The sequence below is a fragment of the Dermochelys coriacea genome, chromosome 2 (assembly GCF_009764565.3).
Source record: "Dermochelys coriacea isolate rDerCor1 chromosome 2, rDerCor1.pri.v4, whole genome shotgun sequence".
Taxonomy (NCBI): domain Eukaryota; kingdom Metazoa; phylum Chordata; order Testudines; family Dermochelyidae; genus Dermochelys; species Dermochelys coriacea.
Genome location: NC_050069.1, coordinates 260029613 through 260050167, shown reverse-complemented (window position 1 = coordinate 260050167; position 20555 = coordinate 260029613). Strand labels below are relative to the sequence as shown.

The 20555-nt window shown below is 43.7% G+C and overlaps 1 protein-coding gene across 1 annotated transcript in view; it reads right to left on the bottom strand.

Moving 5' to 3' along the window:
• Positions 1-20555, bottom strand: part of PLCD1 (phospholipase C delta 1) — a 95045-nt gene that overhangs the window by 33982 nt on the left and 40508 nt on the right. Inside the window, exons 4-5 of the mRNA XM_038390475.2 lie at positions 12193-12322; positions 760-991 (exon numbers count right to left, since the gene is read on the bottom strand). Coding sequence (XP_038246403.1) covers positions 760-991; positions 12193-12322 — 362 coding nt within the window. The remainder of the gene's footprint in view (positions 1-759; positions 992-12192; positions 12323-20555) is intronic.

The following is a 20555-nucleotide window of genomic DNA, read 5'->3' as shown; positions in this document are numbered from 1 at the left end:
ATCTTTGATATACAAGGCAACCCTTCCTCCCTTTTCCCATACCTGTCCTTCCTGAGCAAGCTGTACCCTTCTATACCAATAGTTCAGTCATGTGTATTATCCAGACACCTGGCCTGGGGCTGCCGTGGGCATGCTCAGAGGCAGGAACATAGGCACCTAGGGAACTTTTACTCCAAAAATTTAGGCTCCGAGTGAGCTTAGGTGTCTACAGGGTTTGGTGGCAGCTGAGAAGGAGCTTTGTGAATCCCAGTGGGGCCTGATTCTTGGATTTAGGAGCCGAAAGTGGGAGTTAGATGCCTAAATCCTATTGTGAATCTAGCTCTTTGTGACTCAGTTTCCCCATCTGGAAAATGGAAATGACAATACAAATCTGCATTTGCAAAGTGTTTTGAGATCATCAGATGACAGGTGCTATAGTGGTGCTAAATATTATGCAAGGATTATTGTTAAATAAACCATCTGTCGCTTCCCCACAAGGACTACAGCAACCCTTAAAATTCTATATATCAACCACTTTCCTGCTGGGTACTGGATCAGAGGAAAGACCTGAGAAAAAAGACACTTTCCAGTCTACCCAACACATCTCTGTGGAGCTGCTAATATTCTTCTGGAATATTGACACACCAGAGATGGCTGCTGCAATACAAGGACACGCAAAGCTGCAGAAGGAAACAGTAGCAAAATAGTTCAAGGAATTGCTCTACCCCGAGCAAGCATTTTAGACTCTCATCCAAACAGCAGCCAGTGCTGCCAACTCACCTGTTTCGTTGGGTTCATATCTCTCAATCAGGGAGAGTGCAGATTCAGGGACAGCATGCTCCTCCTGCTGCTTTTCTCGGAGGAACCTCAGCAGGTTGTCCCTGGACATGATCCCTTCAGCACTGGAGTATTTTTTGAAGATCTCATCTATCTCCACCCGCTCAGTCAGCATCTTGTAAAATGTCTCTATCTCCTCATCTTCCAAGGTCTCTGTCTTGGATTTGTCACACTGCTGTAAATGTAGAGGGGAGAAGGAGTGAAAACCTTCTTACCTTATAGCATATTTCAGCCGTAATCTGCACCAGCTCTAAATAATGTAGAACACAAAATAATTGGAAAGTTATTTCCCGCCTAATGAGAAGCCCTTGATTGATGGCTCTTAGTGACCTGTCCAGGGTCATTTTCTAGCACTGAAACATCAACAATTATTATTATTTATTATTTGTATTATTGTAGTACCTAAAAGCACTAATCATAGAACAGGACCCTATTGCGCTAGGTGCTGTACAAACACAGAGCAAAAAGACAGTCTCTGCCCCAAATAGCTTACAATCTAAGATACAACAGATGGAGATAGACAGACCAGGGAGTACAAGGAAACAGTAAGTGAAACCTGTGTTAAGCAAGTAATGAAGGGACTGATGTACAGCCAATTAAAGTCAATTGAAAGACTCCCATTCACTTTAATGGGTTTGGAATTCGGCACTAAGAGACTAGCAAGCACTGGCAGAAATGCTGGTTGAAGATAGTCCATAAAAACTGCTTTTGGATGGAAAATTTGGGTTTTTCAGCAAAATGAATTTTTTTGTGAAAAGTTCCTGCATTCTGGGGAAAGTTTTAATTTCTCCTCAGAAAAACAAATATTTTGATCCAGATATCCTACCTTGGTGCCTCAGGGGCACTGTAGTTCAGTTTCCTTGCGTCCCCAGTCTCCAATAAGGGTTGGGCTCCCCAGCTAGACTATGTCTCCCATGATGCATCATAACCAGAGACTCCCATGAGGCCACCACCTCCCATAAGGGGAGACCAGGATGCATTATGGAAGATGAAAAGGAGTACTTGTGGCACCTTAGAGACCAACAAATTTATTTGAGCAAAAGGTTTCGTGAGCTACAGCTCACTTCATTGGATGCATTTGGTGGAAAATACAGTGGGGAGATTTATATACACACACAGAGAACATGAAACAATGGGTTTTATCATACACACTGTAAGGAGAGTGATCACTTAAGATGAGCCATCACCAGCAGCAGGTGGGGGAAAGGAGGAAAACCTTTCATGGTGACAAGCAAGGTAGGCTATTTCCAGCAGTTAACAAGAACATCTGAGGAACAGTGGCGGGTGGGGTGGGGGGGGAGAAATAACATGGGGAAATAGTTTTATTTTGTGTAATGACTCATCCATTCCCAGTCTCTATTCAAGCCTAAGTTAATTGTATCCAGTTTGCAAATTAATTCCAATTCAGTTGGAATTGGAATCCAATTTGTTGCAAGGATAGGTTCCTGGGTTAGTGGTTCTGTTGTGTGGTGTGTGGTTGCTGGTGAGTATTTGCTTCAGATTGGGGGGCTGTCTGTAAGCAAGGACTGGCCTGTCTCCCAAGATCTGTGAGAGTGATGGGTCGTCCTTCAGGATAGGTTGTAGATCCTTGATGATACGTTGGAAAGGTTTTAGTTGGGGGCTGAAGGTGATGGCTAGTGGCTCAAAGCCCGTTGCCAACTCTGTCCACATATCTATTCAGGGGACACCGTCATAGGGCCTAATCACATCAGCCACACTATCAGAGGCTCGTTCACCTGCGCATCTACCAATGTGATATATGCCATCATGTGCCAGCAATGCCCCTCTGCCATGTACATTGGTCAAACTGGACAGTCTCTACGTAAAAGAATAAATGGACACAAATCAGACGTCAAGAATTATAACATTCAAAAACCACTTGGAGAACACTTCAATCTCTCTGGTCACTCGATTACAGACCTGAGGGTGGCTATCCTTCAACAAAAAAACTTCAAAAACAAACTCCAAAGAGAGACTGCTGAATTGGAATTAATTTGCAAACTGGATACAATTAACTTAGGCTTGAACAGAGACTGGGAATGGATGAGTCATTACACAAAGTAAAACTATTTCCCCATGGTATTTCTCCCCCCCACCGCACCCCCCGCTGTTCCTCAGATGTTCTTGTTAACTGCTGGAAATAGCCTACCTTGCTTGTCACCATGAAAGGTTTTCCTCCTTCCCCCCCCTGCTGCTGGTAATGGCTCATCTTAAGTGATCACTCTCCTTACAGTGTGTATGATAAAACCCATTGTTTCATGTTCTCTGTGTGTGTATATAAATCTCCCCACTGTATTTTCCACCAAATGCATCCGATGAAGTGAGCTGTAGCTCACGAAAGCTTACGCTCAAATAAATTTGTTAGTCTCTAAGGTGCCACAAGTACTCCTTTTCTTTTTGCGAATACACACTAACATGGCTGCTACTCTGAAACCTGTCATTATGGAAGATGTATCCCTTCCAGAAGCCTAGCTCATTAAGGAGAATAGGTGCATAAGGCACTCAAACTACAGCACCTTTGAGGCACTACAGCAGAATTTCTGAATGGAAAAGTTTCAGTTTCTGGCTCAAATACTTCAGTTTTTGATGGTTTATTAAAAGTCAAACTTTTCCACGAGAATGAATGAGTTTTCATCAACATTTCCAATGGGGAAAAAGCCATTTTTTCTACCAGCTATAGTTAGCAGCTAACTAGATGTGATATAATGGTTGCCCTTGCAATCTTCACAATGTTGCCTCTGCAAGCAATATTATAGCAATGCTCCCTATCCCACCCTAATGTTAATTACTTTGGTAGGATTTTTGTTGGTAAACATTTTAATTAACTAAAAGTCAAACAAAACAAACTGTAATGGAAAACATGGGCATACATCAAAGTGGTCGCTTAAGACACAGACTCTCTTATTAGGATTGAGGGATTTTTGGTGCAGGTTTCTCTGTACCTATCTTATCAGTTGATGCCTAGATATTTTGATGACTGGCTCTCTATAAATATCTAATATAGACAGCCAGCTCTTCCATAGCTGAGGATCTGGCCCGTTGAGTTCAATTAAGTCTAGATGGTCTTTCAGGTGGGACTCTGAAAACTAAGTCCTGCCCTCTCTGCACAGATCTCAAAATTCCCATAGTACTTGGTTTGCCTCAAGGTACTTGTCCAAAAAAGGTCCCATCACCCAGCCCTGAGTGCTGTAGACCATGCTGTGTGCCATTTGGTGGTCACCACCCACTTCAGAGGTGGAAACCTTTCAGGGGTTCTGTACGTGCATAGTGTATAACTGGCTCTGGGATCCCTAGGATGGTAGACATGGTATAAATGCAAGATATGGTTATCTTCCTGACTCCTAGAAACAAAATGCACATTTTAATTTAACCAACCATCCTATTAGGATGCAAGGCAAGCAGTGCTAATCACACAGAAGACAATCATGATGCCCCTGAGGTTCCTCTAGCAAGATGATAATGAGGTCTTTGGGGCACTGATATCATTGCTTCCTATGGAAGTCACCGCTGGAACACTTTGGGAGTCATTGGGCTGCCTAGTTATGAACCAACCTAAACTATCCAGTGGCTTGTTGCATTCTACAAGTCAAAACTATGATCTCACAACTGGCATGCTCAAAGTGACAAAGGTGGCACTTATTCATCTTAATGATGAGAGAAGCTGAGAAAGTGGCCTACTTACATGCTCAGTTGTTTCTCCTGCCATGCTTAGTCATTTAAAAGGACACCCTCTACATAGGTTTCAACTTAATTGCTTTTATAGTGTAATATTAAGGTTGTTAAATGGATTTTGCAGGTGCATGTTAACACTATGCTGTACGGTACAGAGGGTGTCATTACAAGTTTATAATGTTTTTCATTTTCTTTCTGTATTCAGATGTGTGTATTGAAAAGCACAAAAACAATAACAATTTTAATCCAACAAGATCGTTTTCTACACTTTTGAAGCAATTATTTTGCTTGCTGCTGTCTGTGTCTATACCATCCTGTGATGTCACCTTGGTAAAACTTGTCACCTCAGCAGTGTCTGATTTACTTAATTCTTGGAGAAGAAGCACAAAGACAAAGGCAGACTGGCCATAGTGGGGATTTCGCCAATGATGCTCTTTCCTTTGAGACAGAACTGAGACAATACCCCAGTACAGCTGTATGGAGCCCTGTGCTTTTGTAAGGGCCACCTCTTGGAAGACTAGCCCTTAGTGGCCATTACATAGACTTCACTGCCCATTCCAAAAGAACAGGGGTGTAAGTGCTGCCATCGTGGCCAGATTCCAGTTTGGGTTGCTCTGTGTGTGTGAACATGTTCTCTGAGTTTGACCTGTATGGTGTGGTCCTCTCTGAGATTCACTTTGGGTTTGAATGAGTCCCAAATCACAGAGAGAATCTTGGTCCAGACTGCTGGGTTTTACCTGGCTTTTGATGCATCCTGATACCCTGAATCAGACTGAGTTTGCCAGAAAGCATGGGGAAACTTTGTGATGGAACAGAGCTGAGATCCAGTTTGAAATGAAATGCACAACCAGATGAGTTTTATGTGGCTTCTGGTTTCATTGGAGACATTGTACCCAGGTCTACTTAGAACTTATAGAGGGACCACACAGGTATGGGAGGCCACCTTGACAGAAAACAAGACTAATTTAGGAAAACACCCTTATAGCCACCGTCTGACTGATCGATCATCCTTCATTACTGTGCCTGTATGAAGAAGAGCTCACTGCTACATGAACCAACACTGTCAAGTGCTTAGTCTCTCTTTATAGCTTTACTTCATTCAACCCAATGCTCCCCTACGCAGGAACTGAAACGCTTCAAATCTCCACTCCCAGTGTCTCCTTCTAATTATTCCATTGAGGGAGGGGGTTAGGAAGTGGCATGGGATTATATAGATCTGTCAGAGACAAGCGTGTCTGTGTGGAGGTCTCTCATTTCTCCATTGCCAATCCTTCCCTGCCTCCCTCTATTCCCCTTGAGCCCCCACAGAGCACAGCCTCTGTAAGAGCAGCTCATTATCATTACTGTAATTTGCATGCTGGTTGAAGATAGTCCATAAAAACTGCTTTTGGATGGAAAATTTGGGTTTTTCAGCAAAATGAATTTTTTTGTGAAAAGTTCCTGCATTCTGGGGAAAGTTTTAATTTCTCCTCAGAAAAACAAATATTTTGATCCAGATATCCTACCTTGGTGCCTCAGGGGCACTGTAGTTCAGTTTCCTTGCGTCCCCAGTCTCCAATAAGGGTTGGGCTCCCCAGCTAGACTATGTCTCCCATGATGCATCATAACCAGAGACTCCCATGAGGCCACCACCTCCCATAAGGGGAGACCAGGATGCATTATGGAAGATGAAAAGGAGTACTTGTGGCACCTTAGAGACCAACAAATTTATTTGAGCAAAAGGTTTCGTGAGCTACAGCTCACTTCATTGGATGCATTTGGTGGAAAATACAGTGGGGAGATTTATATACACACACAGAGAACATGAAACAATGGGTTTTATCATACACACTGTAAGGAGAGTGATCACTTAAGATGAGCCATCACCAGCAGCAGGTGGGGGAAAGGAGGAAAACCTTTCCCGGTGACAAGCAAGGTAGGCTATTTCCAGCAGTTAACAAGAACATCTGAGGAACAGTGGGGGGTGGGGTGGGGGGGGAGAAATAACATGGGGAAATAGTTTTATTTTGTGTAATGACTCATCCATTCCCAGTCTCTATTCAGCCTAAGTTAATTGTATCCAGTTTGCAAATTAATTCCAATTCAGTTGGAATTGGAATCCAATTTGTTGCAAGGATAGGTTCCTGGGTTAGTGGTTCTGTTGTGTGGTGTGTGGTTGCTGGTGAGTATTTGCTTCAGATTGGGGGGCTGTCTGTAAGCAAGGACTGGCCTGTCTCCCAAGATCTGTGAGAGTGATGGGTCGTCCTTCAGGATAGGTTGTAGATCCTTGATGATACGTTGGAAAGGTTTTAGTTGGGGGCTGAAGGTGATGGCTAGTGGCTCAAAGCCCGTTGCCAACTCTGTCCACATATCTATTCAGGGGACACCGTCATAGGGCCTAATCACATCAGCCACACTATCAGAGGCTCGTTCACCTGCGCATCTACCAATGTGATATATGCCATCATGTGCCAGCAATGCCCCTCTGCCATGTACATTGGTCAAACTGGACAGTCTCTACGTAAAAGAATAAATGGACACAAATCAGACGTCAAGAATTATAACATTCAAAAACCACTTGGAGAACACTTCAATCTCTCTGGTCACTCGATTACAGACCTGAGGGTGGCTATCCTTCAACAAAAAAACTTCAAAAAACAAACTCCAAAGAGAGACTGCTGAATTGGAATTAATTTGCAAACTGGATACAATTAACTTAGGCTTGAACAGAGACTGGGAATGGATGAGTCATTACACAAAGTAAAACTATTTCCCCATGGTATTTCTCCCCCCCACCGCACCCCCCGCTGTTCCTCAGATGTTCTTGTTAACTGCTGGAAATAGCCTACCTTGCTTGTCACCATGAAAGGTTTTCCTCCTTCCCCCCCCTGCTGCTGGTAATGGCTCATCTTAAGTGATCACTCTCCTTACAGTGTGTATGATAAAACCCATTGTTTCATGTTCTCTGTGTGTGTATATAAATCTCCCCACTGTATTTTCCACCAAATGCATCCGATGAAGTGAGCTGTAGCTCACGAAAGCTTATGCTCAAATAAATTTGTTAGTCTCTAAGGTGCCACAAGTACTCCTTTTCTTTTTGCGAATACACACTAACATGGCTGCTACTCTGAAACCTGTCATTATGGAAGATGTATCCCTTCCAGAAGCCTAGCTCATTAAGGAGAATAGGTGCATAAGGCACTCAACTACAGCACCTTTGAGGCACTACAGCAGAATTTCTGAATGGAAAAGTTTCAGTTTCTGGCTCAAATACTTCAGTTTTTGATGGTTTATTAAAAGTCAAACTTTTCCACGAGAATGAATGAGTTTTCATCAACATTTCCAATGGGGAAAAAGCCATTTTTTCTACCAGCTATAGTTAGCAGCTAACTAGATGTGATATAATGGTTGCCCTTGCAATCTTCACAATGTTGCCTCTGCAAGCAATATTATAGCAATGCTCCCTATCCCACCCTAATGTTAATTACTTTGGTAGGATTTTTGTTGGTAAACATTTTAATTAACTAAAAGTCAAACAAAACAAACTGTAATGGAAAACATGGGCATACATCAAAGTGGTCGCTTAAGACACAGACTCTCTTATTAGGATTGAGGGATTTTTGGTGCAGGTTTCTCTGTACCTATCTTATCAGTTGATGCCTAGATATTTTGATGACTGGCTCTCTATAAATATCTAATATAGACAGCCAGCTCTTCCATAGCTGAGGATCTGGCCCGTTGAGTTCAATTAAGTCTAGATGGTCTTTCAGGTGGGACTCTGAAAACTAAGTCCTGCCCTCTCTGCACAGATCTCAAAATTCCCATAGTACTTGGTTTGCCTCAAGGTACTTGTCCAAAAAAGGTCCCATCACCCAGCCCTGAGTGCTGTAGACCATGCTGTGTGCCATTTGGTGGTCACCACCCACTTCAGAGGTGGAAACCTTTCAGGGGTTCTGTACGTGCATAGTGTATAACTGGCTCTGGGATCCCTAGGATGGTAGACATGGTATAAATGCAAGATATGGTTATCTTCCTGACTCCTAGAAACAAAATGCACATTTTAATTTAACCAACCATCCTATTAGGATGCAAGGCAAGCAGTGCTAATCACACAGAAGACAATCATGATGCCCCTGAGGTTTCCTCTAGCAAGATGATAATGAGGTCTTTGGGGCACTGATATCATTGCTTCCTATGGAAAGTCACCGCTGGAACACTTTGGGAGTCATTGGGCTGCCTAGTTATGAACCAACCTAAACTATCCAGTGGCTTGTTGCATTCTACAAGTCAAAACTATGATCTCACAACTGGCATGCTCAAAGTGACAAAGGTGGCACTTATTCATCTTAATGATGAGAGAAGCTGAGAAAGTGGCCTACTTACATGCTCAGTTGTTTCTCCTGCCATGCTTAGTCATTTAAAAGGACACCCTCTACATAGGTTTCAACTTAATTGCTTTTATAGTGTAATATTAAGGTTGTTAAATGGATTTTGCAGGTGCATGTTAACACTATGCTGTACGGTACAGAGGGTGTCATTACAAGTTTATAATGTTTTTCATTTTCTTTCTGTATTCAGATGTGTGCATTGAAAAGCACAAAAACAATAACAATTTTAATCCAACAAGATCGTTTTCTACACTTTTGAAGCAATTATTTTGCTTGCTGCTGTCTGTGTCTATACCATCCTGTGATGTCACCTTGGTAAAACTTGTCACCTCAGCAGTGTCTGATTTACTTAATTCTTGGAGAAGAAGCACAAAGACAAAGGCAGACTGGCCATAGTGGGGATTTCGCCAATGATGCTCTTTCCTTTGAGACAGAACTGAGACAATACCCCAGTACAGCTGTATGGAGCCCTGTGCTTTTGTAAGGGCCACCTCTTGGAAGACTAGCCCTTAGTGGCCATTACATAGACTTCACTGCCCATTCCAAAAGAACAGGGGTGTAAGTGCTGCCATCGTGGCCAGATTCCAGTTTGGGTTGCTCTGTGTGTGTGAACATGTTCTCTGAGTTTGACCTGTATGGTGTGGTCCTCTCTGAGATTCACTTTGGGTTTGAATGAGTCCCAAATCACAGAGAGAATCTTGGTCCAGACTGCTGGGTTTTACCTGGCTTTTGATGCATCCTGATACCCTGAATCAGACTGAGTTTGCCAGAAAGCATGGGGAAACTTTGTGATGGAACAGAGCTGAGATCCAGTTTGAAATGAAATGCACAACCAGATGAGTTTTATGTGGCTTCTGGTTTCATTGGAGACATTGTACCCAGGTCTACTTAGAACTTATAGAGGGACCACACAGGTATGGGAGGCCACCTTGACAGAAAACAAGACTAATTTAGGAAAACACCCTTATAGCCACCGTCTGACTGATCGATCATCCTTCATTACTGTGCCTGTATGAAGAAGAGCTCACTGCTACATGAACCAACACTGTCAAGTGCTTAGTCTCTCTTTATAGCTTTACTTCATTCAACCCAATGCTCCCCTACGCAGGAACTGAAACGCTTCAAATCTCCACTCCCAGTGTCTCCTTCTAATTATTCCATTGAGGGAGGGGGTTAGGAAGTGGCATGGGATTATATAGATCTGTCAGAGACAAGCGTGTCTGTGTGGAGGTCTCTCATTTCTCCATTGCCAATCCTTCCCTGCCTCCCTCTATTCCCCTTGAGCCCCCACAGAGCACAGCCTCTGTAAGAGCAGCTCATTATCATTACTGTAATTTGCATTTCAGATGCACCTATAGGCCCCAGGTTAGGTCCCCAGGCTAGGTGCTGTACACCCCACAGAGCTCACAGTCTGAAAGCTGTTCTTCTGGGTGCTCCCTGACTGCAGCTGCTCCAAGAGGAGTCCTGAGGAGCAGGCTTGTTCGACTGTGTGGGAAAGGAAGGAAGTTACTGCAGACAGAGCTTGTGTTTATGCAGCTTTATGCTGGGGCTTCTGCAGCAAGAAATCAGTAGAGATCTGCTGGCCAACCTCCCCCTGAATCCATGTGGAGCTCCCACACAGAGAGGTCTCCACAGATCTAGGGTCAGGGCAACACAAATAGCTGGCATGCCTCCCTTCTATGCAATCTCCAGCTAGGACCTGCAGTCTGAGGCTCCCCAGAAGTGCTCTGCAGCGGGATTGGGGTCCCGCAGGACCCCTGCCATAAGAGTGGGAGCGGGTAAAATGTACTTTGTTGCGGTCGGGATTGGGTGGGCAAAAAAACCTAACTGTGGTCATTTGTGGGAAAATACTAAATCTCTTGCCAGTTTGTCATAATAGAAGTTCAGCAATGGAAAGCAAGTTTGTTTTTTGTTGTTGTTGTTTTAATAAAGATTTTAATACTTAACTTTAAGCAAGGGACAGAAAGAGATCTGATGTCTTATAACAGGAGTTAAAATATTTTTTACCCCTCGTAAGCAAGATTTGTTTTATTCTTTTAGTGGTAAAAACTGTGTCTGAATTCCATTTATATATAATATATATTAACCAATCTGCGTTTTTTTGTTTGTTTTGTTTTTAGGAGCGTGGGGGAGTCTGGCTCTCTTGCGGGATTTGCGGGATCTAAGGTTTTCGTGGGTGGGAGTGGGATAAAAATGCAAGAGACAATGCAGGAGTGGGCAGGAGTGGGTATTGCAGGATCTAAGGTTTTCGTGGGTGGCAATTGGATAAAAAATGCAAGAGACAATGCGGGAGTGGGTATTGCGGGATGGGCGCAGGATTTAAAAAATAGCCCTAAGCAGGGCTCTACCCTCCAGCCCTCCACTTGCAGAAGCAGAGGGAAGCATGAGAACCACTACCAGGTTTTGACAACTGCGTGTGCTTTTACCATCTAGTAGCACTCTGAAGGGAAAAGAACAGTTCTTTCCGACACTGCCCACTTCAGTGAAGTTAAGTGACAGATGTAATGAGGGCCTACAAATCAATCCAATGGGCTTTATCTCATGGAAGCAGGAAGGCTGGGTTTCAGGAACACTAAAAACTCAACAACTAAGGACTTCTTGTCACCGTCATTACCTTCCCACTGGCTCTGCCAGCAAGTCGAAGCACAAGAAATTAGTAGTGCATATCCCTGAGCCGAGTCCATGTGTCTTGGGTCATTAAAGCACCATAATTGTTCCTTTGCAGTGTGCTGTGTTGCGTAACTATCATGATTGTATTCCTTTAATTCACGCTTTCCCCTATCTTTTATAACTTTCCTTGATTTTACAGAAGCCACTTGGCATTTTACTCCACTGTGTTAGGGTGAGTGACTATAGCAGAACTTATTCCAGGGGGGACTTAACTTTTCGGCATGTAGTCATTACATTCTGAAGTCCTGATCCACCAATGCCCAAGGGTACCTGCTCTCTCACTGATCTTATCCATTTATCTCGCATTATCCATATCAGTGACTGATCCTTTTCTGCATCCCCCTCTGTTCTTGGACTCAGTTATACCTTTGGGACACAGCAGCTCTCACAGTGGGTCCCCAATTCACCATGGATGGAGTTTTCAAAACGCACTCAAGATTGGCCCCGCTCTGCTCCTACTGGAGTCAATGGGAGCGTAACCATTGATTTAACTGGGAGCCCAGTTAGGCCAACAGTGAGCACTTTGAAGATCCTACAGCACATGGCACAATCATAGGGCTCAGTCAGCATGTTGAGCGTTTGTCTCCAGCTCAGTTGGTGTGAAGGTCAGGGATTGTGACCCCAAGCCAGCCCATTCGCTGCCATACTAATTGTGAATTCTCCTTACCTGAAAGATCTGCTTGGCATAACTGTCATCCATTTGAATGTTCACTTCTTTCAGGAAGTTCTTGAGCTCTTTAAAGCTCATCTTGTTGTCTTTGTTCTTATCGGCTTTCTGCAAGCAGGAGTGAATCCAGCTGCAAGCTGATGTAAGGAAATCACTCCAGATCGATTCCTTCCCCCATCTATCCCTTCCCCGGGGAAAAAAAGCTCAGCTAGAGATTCTGGACATGTCTTCGGCTGGTGTAAATCAGCATAGTGCCATCAAGCCAATTTATGCCAGCTGAGGATCTGGCCCTCTGTTTTTAAAGAGCATGTTAAGGGTTGCTTCGGTGGCAGCAGAGCGCTCTGTCACATAAGATTCCCCGGCCGAGGAGAGCTCTTTCACCCACTGGGAGTGAGAAAAACATTATTTGCCCCACAATTGTTTCTTGCCCCAGCTGAATCACAAAACATTTTTGCAAGAGAATGAGCACTGCTTTCAAGGCCGTTAACAGGGGATTGGGGGTGAGGGAAGGAGGGCAAAGAGCTCCCAGAAGGCAAAACTGATGGTTTCCTGCATGTATAGGTGGGATTTGATCGAGACCCAGTATATCAACTAGCATTTGATTGAAGCTGGGGAAGACACTAAAGAACCCGTGCCTGGATATTGGGAAAAGATTCCCCAGCAGAAACATTACTGTTCATCTTGTGAAAGCTATATGCCGTCTACTCTGGTATATATTTGAGGATCTGTTCCTATATTTCTTACCATTTTTTTAAAAGTAGAACTGGTCCTGCTGGTAGATTCCAACTTTCCCTTGTTAAACACATAAGTTATATATCACTGTATTCTACACTACCCTAACATTACAGCTTACGATGTTACTGTACTGTTTCAACCGATTACAATATAATATCTGTCATTGTTTCCACTGGCATTCCTATGTCTTTTCTGGAAGATCATATCAGACTGTTAAATATCTTGGCGTTTTTTCAAAATAGGAATGGCTATTACTACAGAAGAGCACCCTCTTTCTTTCTGCTCGTTTAATCATCAAATGAATGAGGTCTTCAGGGAAAGCATTCTACTTTTAAATTAGGAAAATTATCAAACTAAGATCATCAGGTCATCAAATCTCTATGGACGTAGTCCTCACTGTCATAAACGAGTCTAGGACAGAAGGCACTGTTTCAAAAATCATTTCAAAAAGACTAAAAAATGCCCATTCTGGGAGATGAGGGCGTGAGCTAGAATATAATTAACTGACCCTAAGGGACAATACACACTATTTTAATTGAGCCCATCATATTTTCCCCGAGAAAAAAGATGTTTACGGATACCAATAGCGTCCGCAGTGGTAACCCTTAATATGTGAATATTTACTTACAATTGCCACATGTGTATCTAAAGCAGTGGTTCTCAACTCCTTTAGCATTGTAGCACTAGTCTCTAAGGTGCCACAAGGACTCCTCGTTTTTTTTGCTGATACAGACTAACACGGCAGAAACCTGTCACCATGAAAGGCACTGAATTTAGTCGTATGAAGTGGAAATCGATCAACTTCATGAAAAAACTCGTGCAGATACAGCCAGACATCATCTTCCTTTCCAAATGCCAAAAAATGGACATAATACCAAAAGGATTGAAGGTAAAAAATCCATTACCATCAACATACCATACAGATCATAGTGAGAGATTATGCCACACACACGCAAAGAAACCGCGGAACCACCTGATCAACATCTTATACAGCAAACAAGAGAAGATTAAGAATGAACTCTCAAAACTAGAAACTCTCTTAAAAAACCAACCATTCACACAAACTCTCTCTTAGCTGGACTTTACAAAAACTAGACAAGCCATTTACAACACACACTTTGCATCTCTACAGAGGAAAAAGGACACTAAACTACCTAAACTCCTAAATGCCACAAGGGACCACAACAGTGCTTCCCTTAACTCACCTAACAATATTGTTAATCTATCCAGCTATACTCTTAGCCCGAAAGAAGAGTCTGTCCTATCTCAGGGTCTCTCTTTCTGCCACACCACCCCCAAAAACATGATACAGTTCTGTGGTGACCTAGAATCGTACTTTCAACGTCTCCAACTCAAGGAATATTTCCAAAACACCACTGAAAAGCACACTAACACAAAGGAAGCTTCCTACCAACACTACAAAAAGAAGGATTCTGCGTGGACTCTTCCTGAAGATCAAAACAACAGACTGGACTTCTACATAAAGTGCTTCCGTTGATGTGCACGAGCTGAAATTGTGGAAAAGCAGCATCACTTGCCCCATAACCTCAGCTGTGTAGAACACAACGCCATCCACAGCCTCAGAAACAACTCTGACATTATAATAAAAAAGGCTAACAAAGGAGATGCTGTAGTCATCATGAATAGGTCGGAATATGAACAAGAGGCTGCTAGACAACTCTCTGACACCACATTCTACAGGCCATTACCCTCTGACCCCACTGAGGATTACCAAAAGAAACTACACCATCTGCTCAAGAAACTCCCTAAAGAAGCACAGGAACAAGTCTACACTGACACACCACTAGAGTCCCAACCAGGGGTATTCTACCTGCTACCCAAAATCCATAAACCTGGAAATCCTGGACGCCCCATCATCTCAGGCATTGGCATCCTGACAACAGGATTATCTGGCTATGTAGACTCTTCCCTCAGGTCCTACACTACCAGCACTCCCAGCTATCTTCGAGACACCACTGACTTCCTGAGGAAACTACAATCCTTTGATGATCTTCCCAGGGCCGCCCGGGGGGGGGCAAGTGGGGCAATTTGCCCCAGGCCCAGGGCCATGCAGGGGCCCCCAAGAGAGTTTTCGGCGGCACTTCGGAAGCAGGGGGGCCTTCAGTGCCGCCAAACAAACCACATCTGAAGACCCGGAGCAGAAGGACCTCCGCCGCTGAAGACCCCAGGCCCCCTGAATCCCCTGGGCAGCCCTGGATCTTCCAGAAAACACCATCCTAGCCACTATGGATGTAGAAGCCCTCTACACCAACATTCCACATAAAGATGGACTACAAGCCACCAGGAACAGTATCCCTGATAATGTTACGGCAAATCTGGCGGCTGAACTTTGTGACTTTGTCCTCATCCATAACTATTTCAGATTTGGGGACAATTTACACCTTCAGGTCAGTGGGACTGCTATGGGTAGCCGCATGGCCCCTCAATATGCCAACATTTTTATGGCTGATTTAGAACAACACTTCCTCAGCTCTTGTCCCCTTACGCCCCTACTCTACTTGCACTACATTGATGACATCTTCATCATCTGGACCCATGGGAAGGAGACCCTTGAGGAATTCCACCAAGATTTCAACAATTTCCATCCCACCATCAACCTCAGCCTGGACCAGTCCACACAACAGATCCACTTCCTGGACACTACGGTGCTAATAAGTGATGGTCACATAAACACCACCCTATATCGGAAACCTACTGACTGCTATACTTACATACATGCCTCCAGCTTTCATCCAGACCACATCACAGAATCCATTGTCTACAGCCAAGCTCTAAGATACAACTGCATTTGCTCCAATCCCTCAGAGACAAACACCTACAGAATCTCTATCATGCATTCTTAAGACTGCAATACCCACCTGCTGAAGTGAAGAAACAGATTGACAGAGCCAGAAGGGTAACGAGAAGTCACCTACTACAGGACAGGCCCAACAAAGAAAATAACAGAACGCCACTAGCCATCACCTTCAGCCCCCAACTAAAACCTCTCCAGCACATCATCAAGGATCTATAACCTATCCTGAAGGACGACCCCTCACCCTCACAGACCTTGGGAGACAGGTCAGTCCTCGCTTACAGACAGCCCCCCCAATCTGAAGCAAATACTCACCAGCAACTACACACTACACTACCTCAACCCAGGACCAAACCCTGCTACAAACCCCGGTGTCAACTCTGTCCACATATCTATTCAAGGGACACCATCATAGGACTTAACCACATCAGCCACACCATCTGGGGCTCGTTCACCTGCACATCTATCAATGTGATATATGCCATCATGTGCAAGCAATGCCCCTCTGCCATGTACACTGGCCAAACCAGACAGTCTCTACACAAAAGAATAAATGGACATAAATCTGACATCAGGAATCATAACATTCAAAAACCAGTAGAAGAACACTTCAATCTCTCTGGTCATTCAATAACAGACCTCCAAGTGGCAATTCTTCAACAACAAAACTTCAAAAACAGACTCCAGCGTGAAGCTGCAGAACTGGAATTAATTTGCAAACTAGATACCACCAGATTAGGCCTGAATAAAGACTGGGAGTGGTTGGGTCATTACAAAACCTAAAACTTAATTCCCCCAATACTAATTTCTCCCTACTGTTACTCACACCTTCTTGTCAACTGTCTGTAATGGGCCACTCTCTTATCACTACAAAAATTATTTCTCCTCCCTTGGTATTCTGCAGTTAATTGATTTATCTCTTTAGACTGACCTAACACTTGGTAAAACAACCCACGTCCTTTCATGTATTTATAGAGCCTCTCCACCCCCAAAGGATACCTAAAAGAAACTGGAACAAAGGACAGTAACCATGGGGGTGTGAGTGATTGCTGGATCCAGACTAAAGGGAGGCTAGTCTGTAAAAGAGGCTTATAGGAACATCTCTGAGGTTTTGGTTTTTTTATTTTCCTGCCTTCTCTGTCAATTTACAAACGTTAAACAATCCTGTCAAAATGAGTGTCCTGCTCGGAAGATGTTGCTAATCAAGTCTGTATTTTCCACCGAATGCATCCGATGAAGTGAGCTGTAGCTCACGAAAGCTTATGCTCAAATAAATTTGTTAGTCTCTAAGGTGCCACAAGTACTCCTTTTCTTTTTTGCGAATACAGACTAACACGGCTGCTACTATGATACCTGCTCCTGTATCTTTTACTTCATACATCTGATGAAGTGGGTTCTAGCCCATGAAAGCTTATGCCCAAATAAATTTGTTAGTCTCTATGGTGCCACAAGGATGCCTCGTTTTTTTATAGTATATACACTATCTGTATGGCCCCGAGGATGTCACATGGGCTGCAGCTGTGTGCTGATTGGGCTGCAAGCAGCCCGTCATCTGAGAACCACTGATCTAAAGGCACATCTAATATTGATCAAATATTTCAGAAGCTGAGGAATGCTGGGATGTTAGTTAGCTGTAACTGACAGCTACCTCTAACTACCCTCTACCCCTGGAACCCACCAGAGTCTGGAAGTATTTGATCATGTTTACACTGCTAGTGTGAATTGAGATTGAGTTAAATGCTCCTGTTTTTTTAGAGGACTATTTAGCATGATCTCAGTTTCCATGAGCAGCATACACAGGATCCAGTACTTCAGGTTTGGATGGGGAGGGGGCTCCAAGGATGTTAATTACCTGTGAATTATAACTAATTGGCTCATTTCAGAGTAGCAGGCATGTTAGTCTGTATTTGCAAAAAGAAAAGGAGTACTTGTGGCACCTTAGAAACTAACGGATTTATTTGAGCATAAGCTTTCGTGAGCTACAGCTCACTTCATTGGATGCATTCAGTGGAAAATACAGTGGGGAGATTTATATACACACACTGAGAACATGAAACAATGGGTTTTATCATACACATGTAACAAGAGTGATCACTTAAGATGAGCTATTACCAGCAGGAGAGCGGGGCGGGGGGAACCTTTTGTAGTGATAATCAAGGTGGGCCATTTCCAGCAGTTGAGAAAAATGTCTGAGGAACCGTGGGGGGCGGGAGGGGGGAATAAACATGGGAAAATAGTTTTACTCTGTGTAATGACCCATCCACTCCCAGTCTCTATTCAAGCCTAAATTAATTGTATCTAGTGTGCAAATTAATTCCAATTCAGCAGTCTCTTGTTGGAGTCTGTTTTTGAAGTTTTTTTGTTGAAGAATTGCAACTTTTAGGTCTGAATCGAGTGACCAAAGAGACTGAAGAGTTCTCTGACCGGTTTTTGAATAGTATAATTCTTGACGTCTGATTTGTGTCCATTTATTCTTTTACGTAGAGACTGTCCAGTTTGACTAATGTACATAGCAGAGGGGCATTGCTTGCACATGATGGCATATATCACATTGGTAGATGTGCAGGTGAACGAGCCTCTGATAGTGTGGCTGATGTGATTAGGCCCTATGATGGTATCCCCTGAATAGATATGTGGGCAGAGTTGGCAACGGGCTTTGTTGCAAGGATAGGTTCCTGAGTTAGTGGTTCTGTTGTGTGGTGTGTGGCTGCTGGTGAGTATTTGCTTCAGGTTGGGGGGCTGTCTGTAGGCAAGGACTGGCCTGTCTCCCAAGATCTGTGAGAGTGATGGGTCGTCCTTCAGGATAGGTTGTAGATCTTTGATGATGCGTTGGAGAGGTTTTAGTTGGGGGCTGAAGGTGATGGCTAGTGGCATTCTGATATTTTCTTTGTTGGGCCTGTCCTGTAGTAGGTTACTTCTGGGTACTCTTCCGGCTCTGTCAATCTGTTTCTTCACTTCAGCAGGTGGGTATTGTAGTTGAAAGAATGCTTGATAGAGATCTTGTAGGTGTTTGTCTCTGTCTGAGGGGTTGGAGCAAATGCAGGTGTATCGTAGAGCTTGGCTGTAGACAATGGATCATGTGGTATGGTCTGGGTGAAAGCTGGAGGCATGTAGGTAGGAATAGCGGTCAGTAGGTTTCCGGTATAGGGTGGTGTTTATGTGACCATCGCTTATTAGCACCATAGTGCCTAGGAAGTGGATCTGTTGTGTGGACTGGTCCAGGCTGAGGTTGATGGTGGGATGGAAATTGTTGAAATCATGGTGGAATTCCTCAAGGGCTTCTTTTCCATGGGTCCAGATGATGAAGATGTCATCAATGTAGTGCAAGTAGAGTAGGGGCATTAGGGGACGAGAGCTGAGGAAGCGTTGTTCTAAGTCAGACATAAAAATGTTGGCATACTGTGGGGCCATGTGGGTACCCATAGCAGTGCCGCTGATTTGAAGGTATACATTGTCCCCAAATCTGAAATAGTTATGGGTGAGGACAAAGTCACAAAGTTCAGCCACCAGGTTTGCCGTGACATTATCGGGGATACTGTTCCTGATGGCTTGTAGTCCATCTTTGTGTGGAATGTTGGTGTAGAGGGCTTCTACATCCATAGTGGCCAGGATGGTGTATTCAGGAAGATCACCGATGGATTGTAGTTTCCTCAGGAAGTCAGTGGTGTCTCGAAGATAACTGTTAATGGTGGTAGCATAGGGCCTGAGGAGGGAGTCTACATAGCCAGACAATCCTGCTGTCAGGGTGCCAATGCATGAGATGATGGGGCGTCCAGGATTTCCAGGTTTATGGATCTTGGGTAGCAGATAGAATGCCCCAGGACGGGATTCCAGGCATGTGTCTGTGCGGATTTGTTCTTGTGCTTTTTCAGGGAGTTTCTTGAGCAAATGCTGTAGTTTCTTTTGGTAACTCTCAGTGGGATCAGAGGGTAATGGCTTGTAGAAAGTGGTGTTGGAGAGCTGCCTAGTAGCCTCTTGTTCATACTCCAATCTATTCATGATGACGACAGCACCTCCTTTGTCAGCCTTTTTTATTATGATGTCAGAGTTGTTTCTGAGGCTGTGGATGGTTTTGTGTTCTGCACGGCTGAGGTTATGGGGCAAGTGATGCTGCTTTTCCACAATTTCAGCTCATGCACATCGCTGGAAGCACTCTATGTAGAAGTCCAGTCTGTTATTTCGACCTTCAGGAGGAGTCCACCCAGAATCCTTCTTTTTGTAGTGTTGGTAGGAAGGTCTCTGTGGGTTAGTATGTTGTTCAGAGGTGTGTTGGAAATATTCCTTGAGTCGGAGACGTCGAAAATAGGATTCTAGGTCACCACAGAAATGTATCATGTTCGTGGGGGCGAAAGGGCAGAAGCAGAGGCCCCAAGATAGGACAGATTCTTCTGCTGGGCTAAGAGTATAGTTGGATAGATTAACAATATTGCTCCTGCAGGTAATAGCTCATCTTAAGTGATCACTCTCGTTATAGTATGTATGGTTACATCCATTGTTTCATGTTCTCTATGTTTATAAATCTCCCCACTGTATTTTCCACTGAATACACCCGATGAAGTGAGCTGTAGCTCACAACAGCTTATACTCAAATAAATTTATTTGAGCATAAGCTTTCGTTTTATATGTATATAAATTTATATGTATATAAATCTCCCCTCTGTATTTTCCACCAAATGCAACCGATGAAGTGAGCTGTAGCTCACGAAAGCTTATGCTCAAATAAATTTGTTAGTCTCTAAGGTGCTACAAGTACTCCTTTTCTTTTTGCGAATACAGACTAACACGGCTGCTACTCTGAATCCTGTCAAATAAA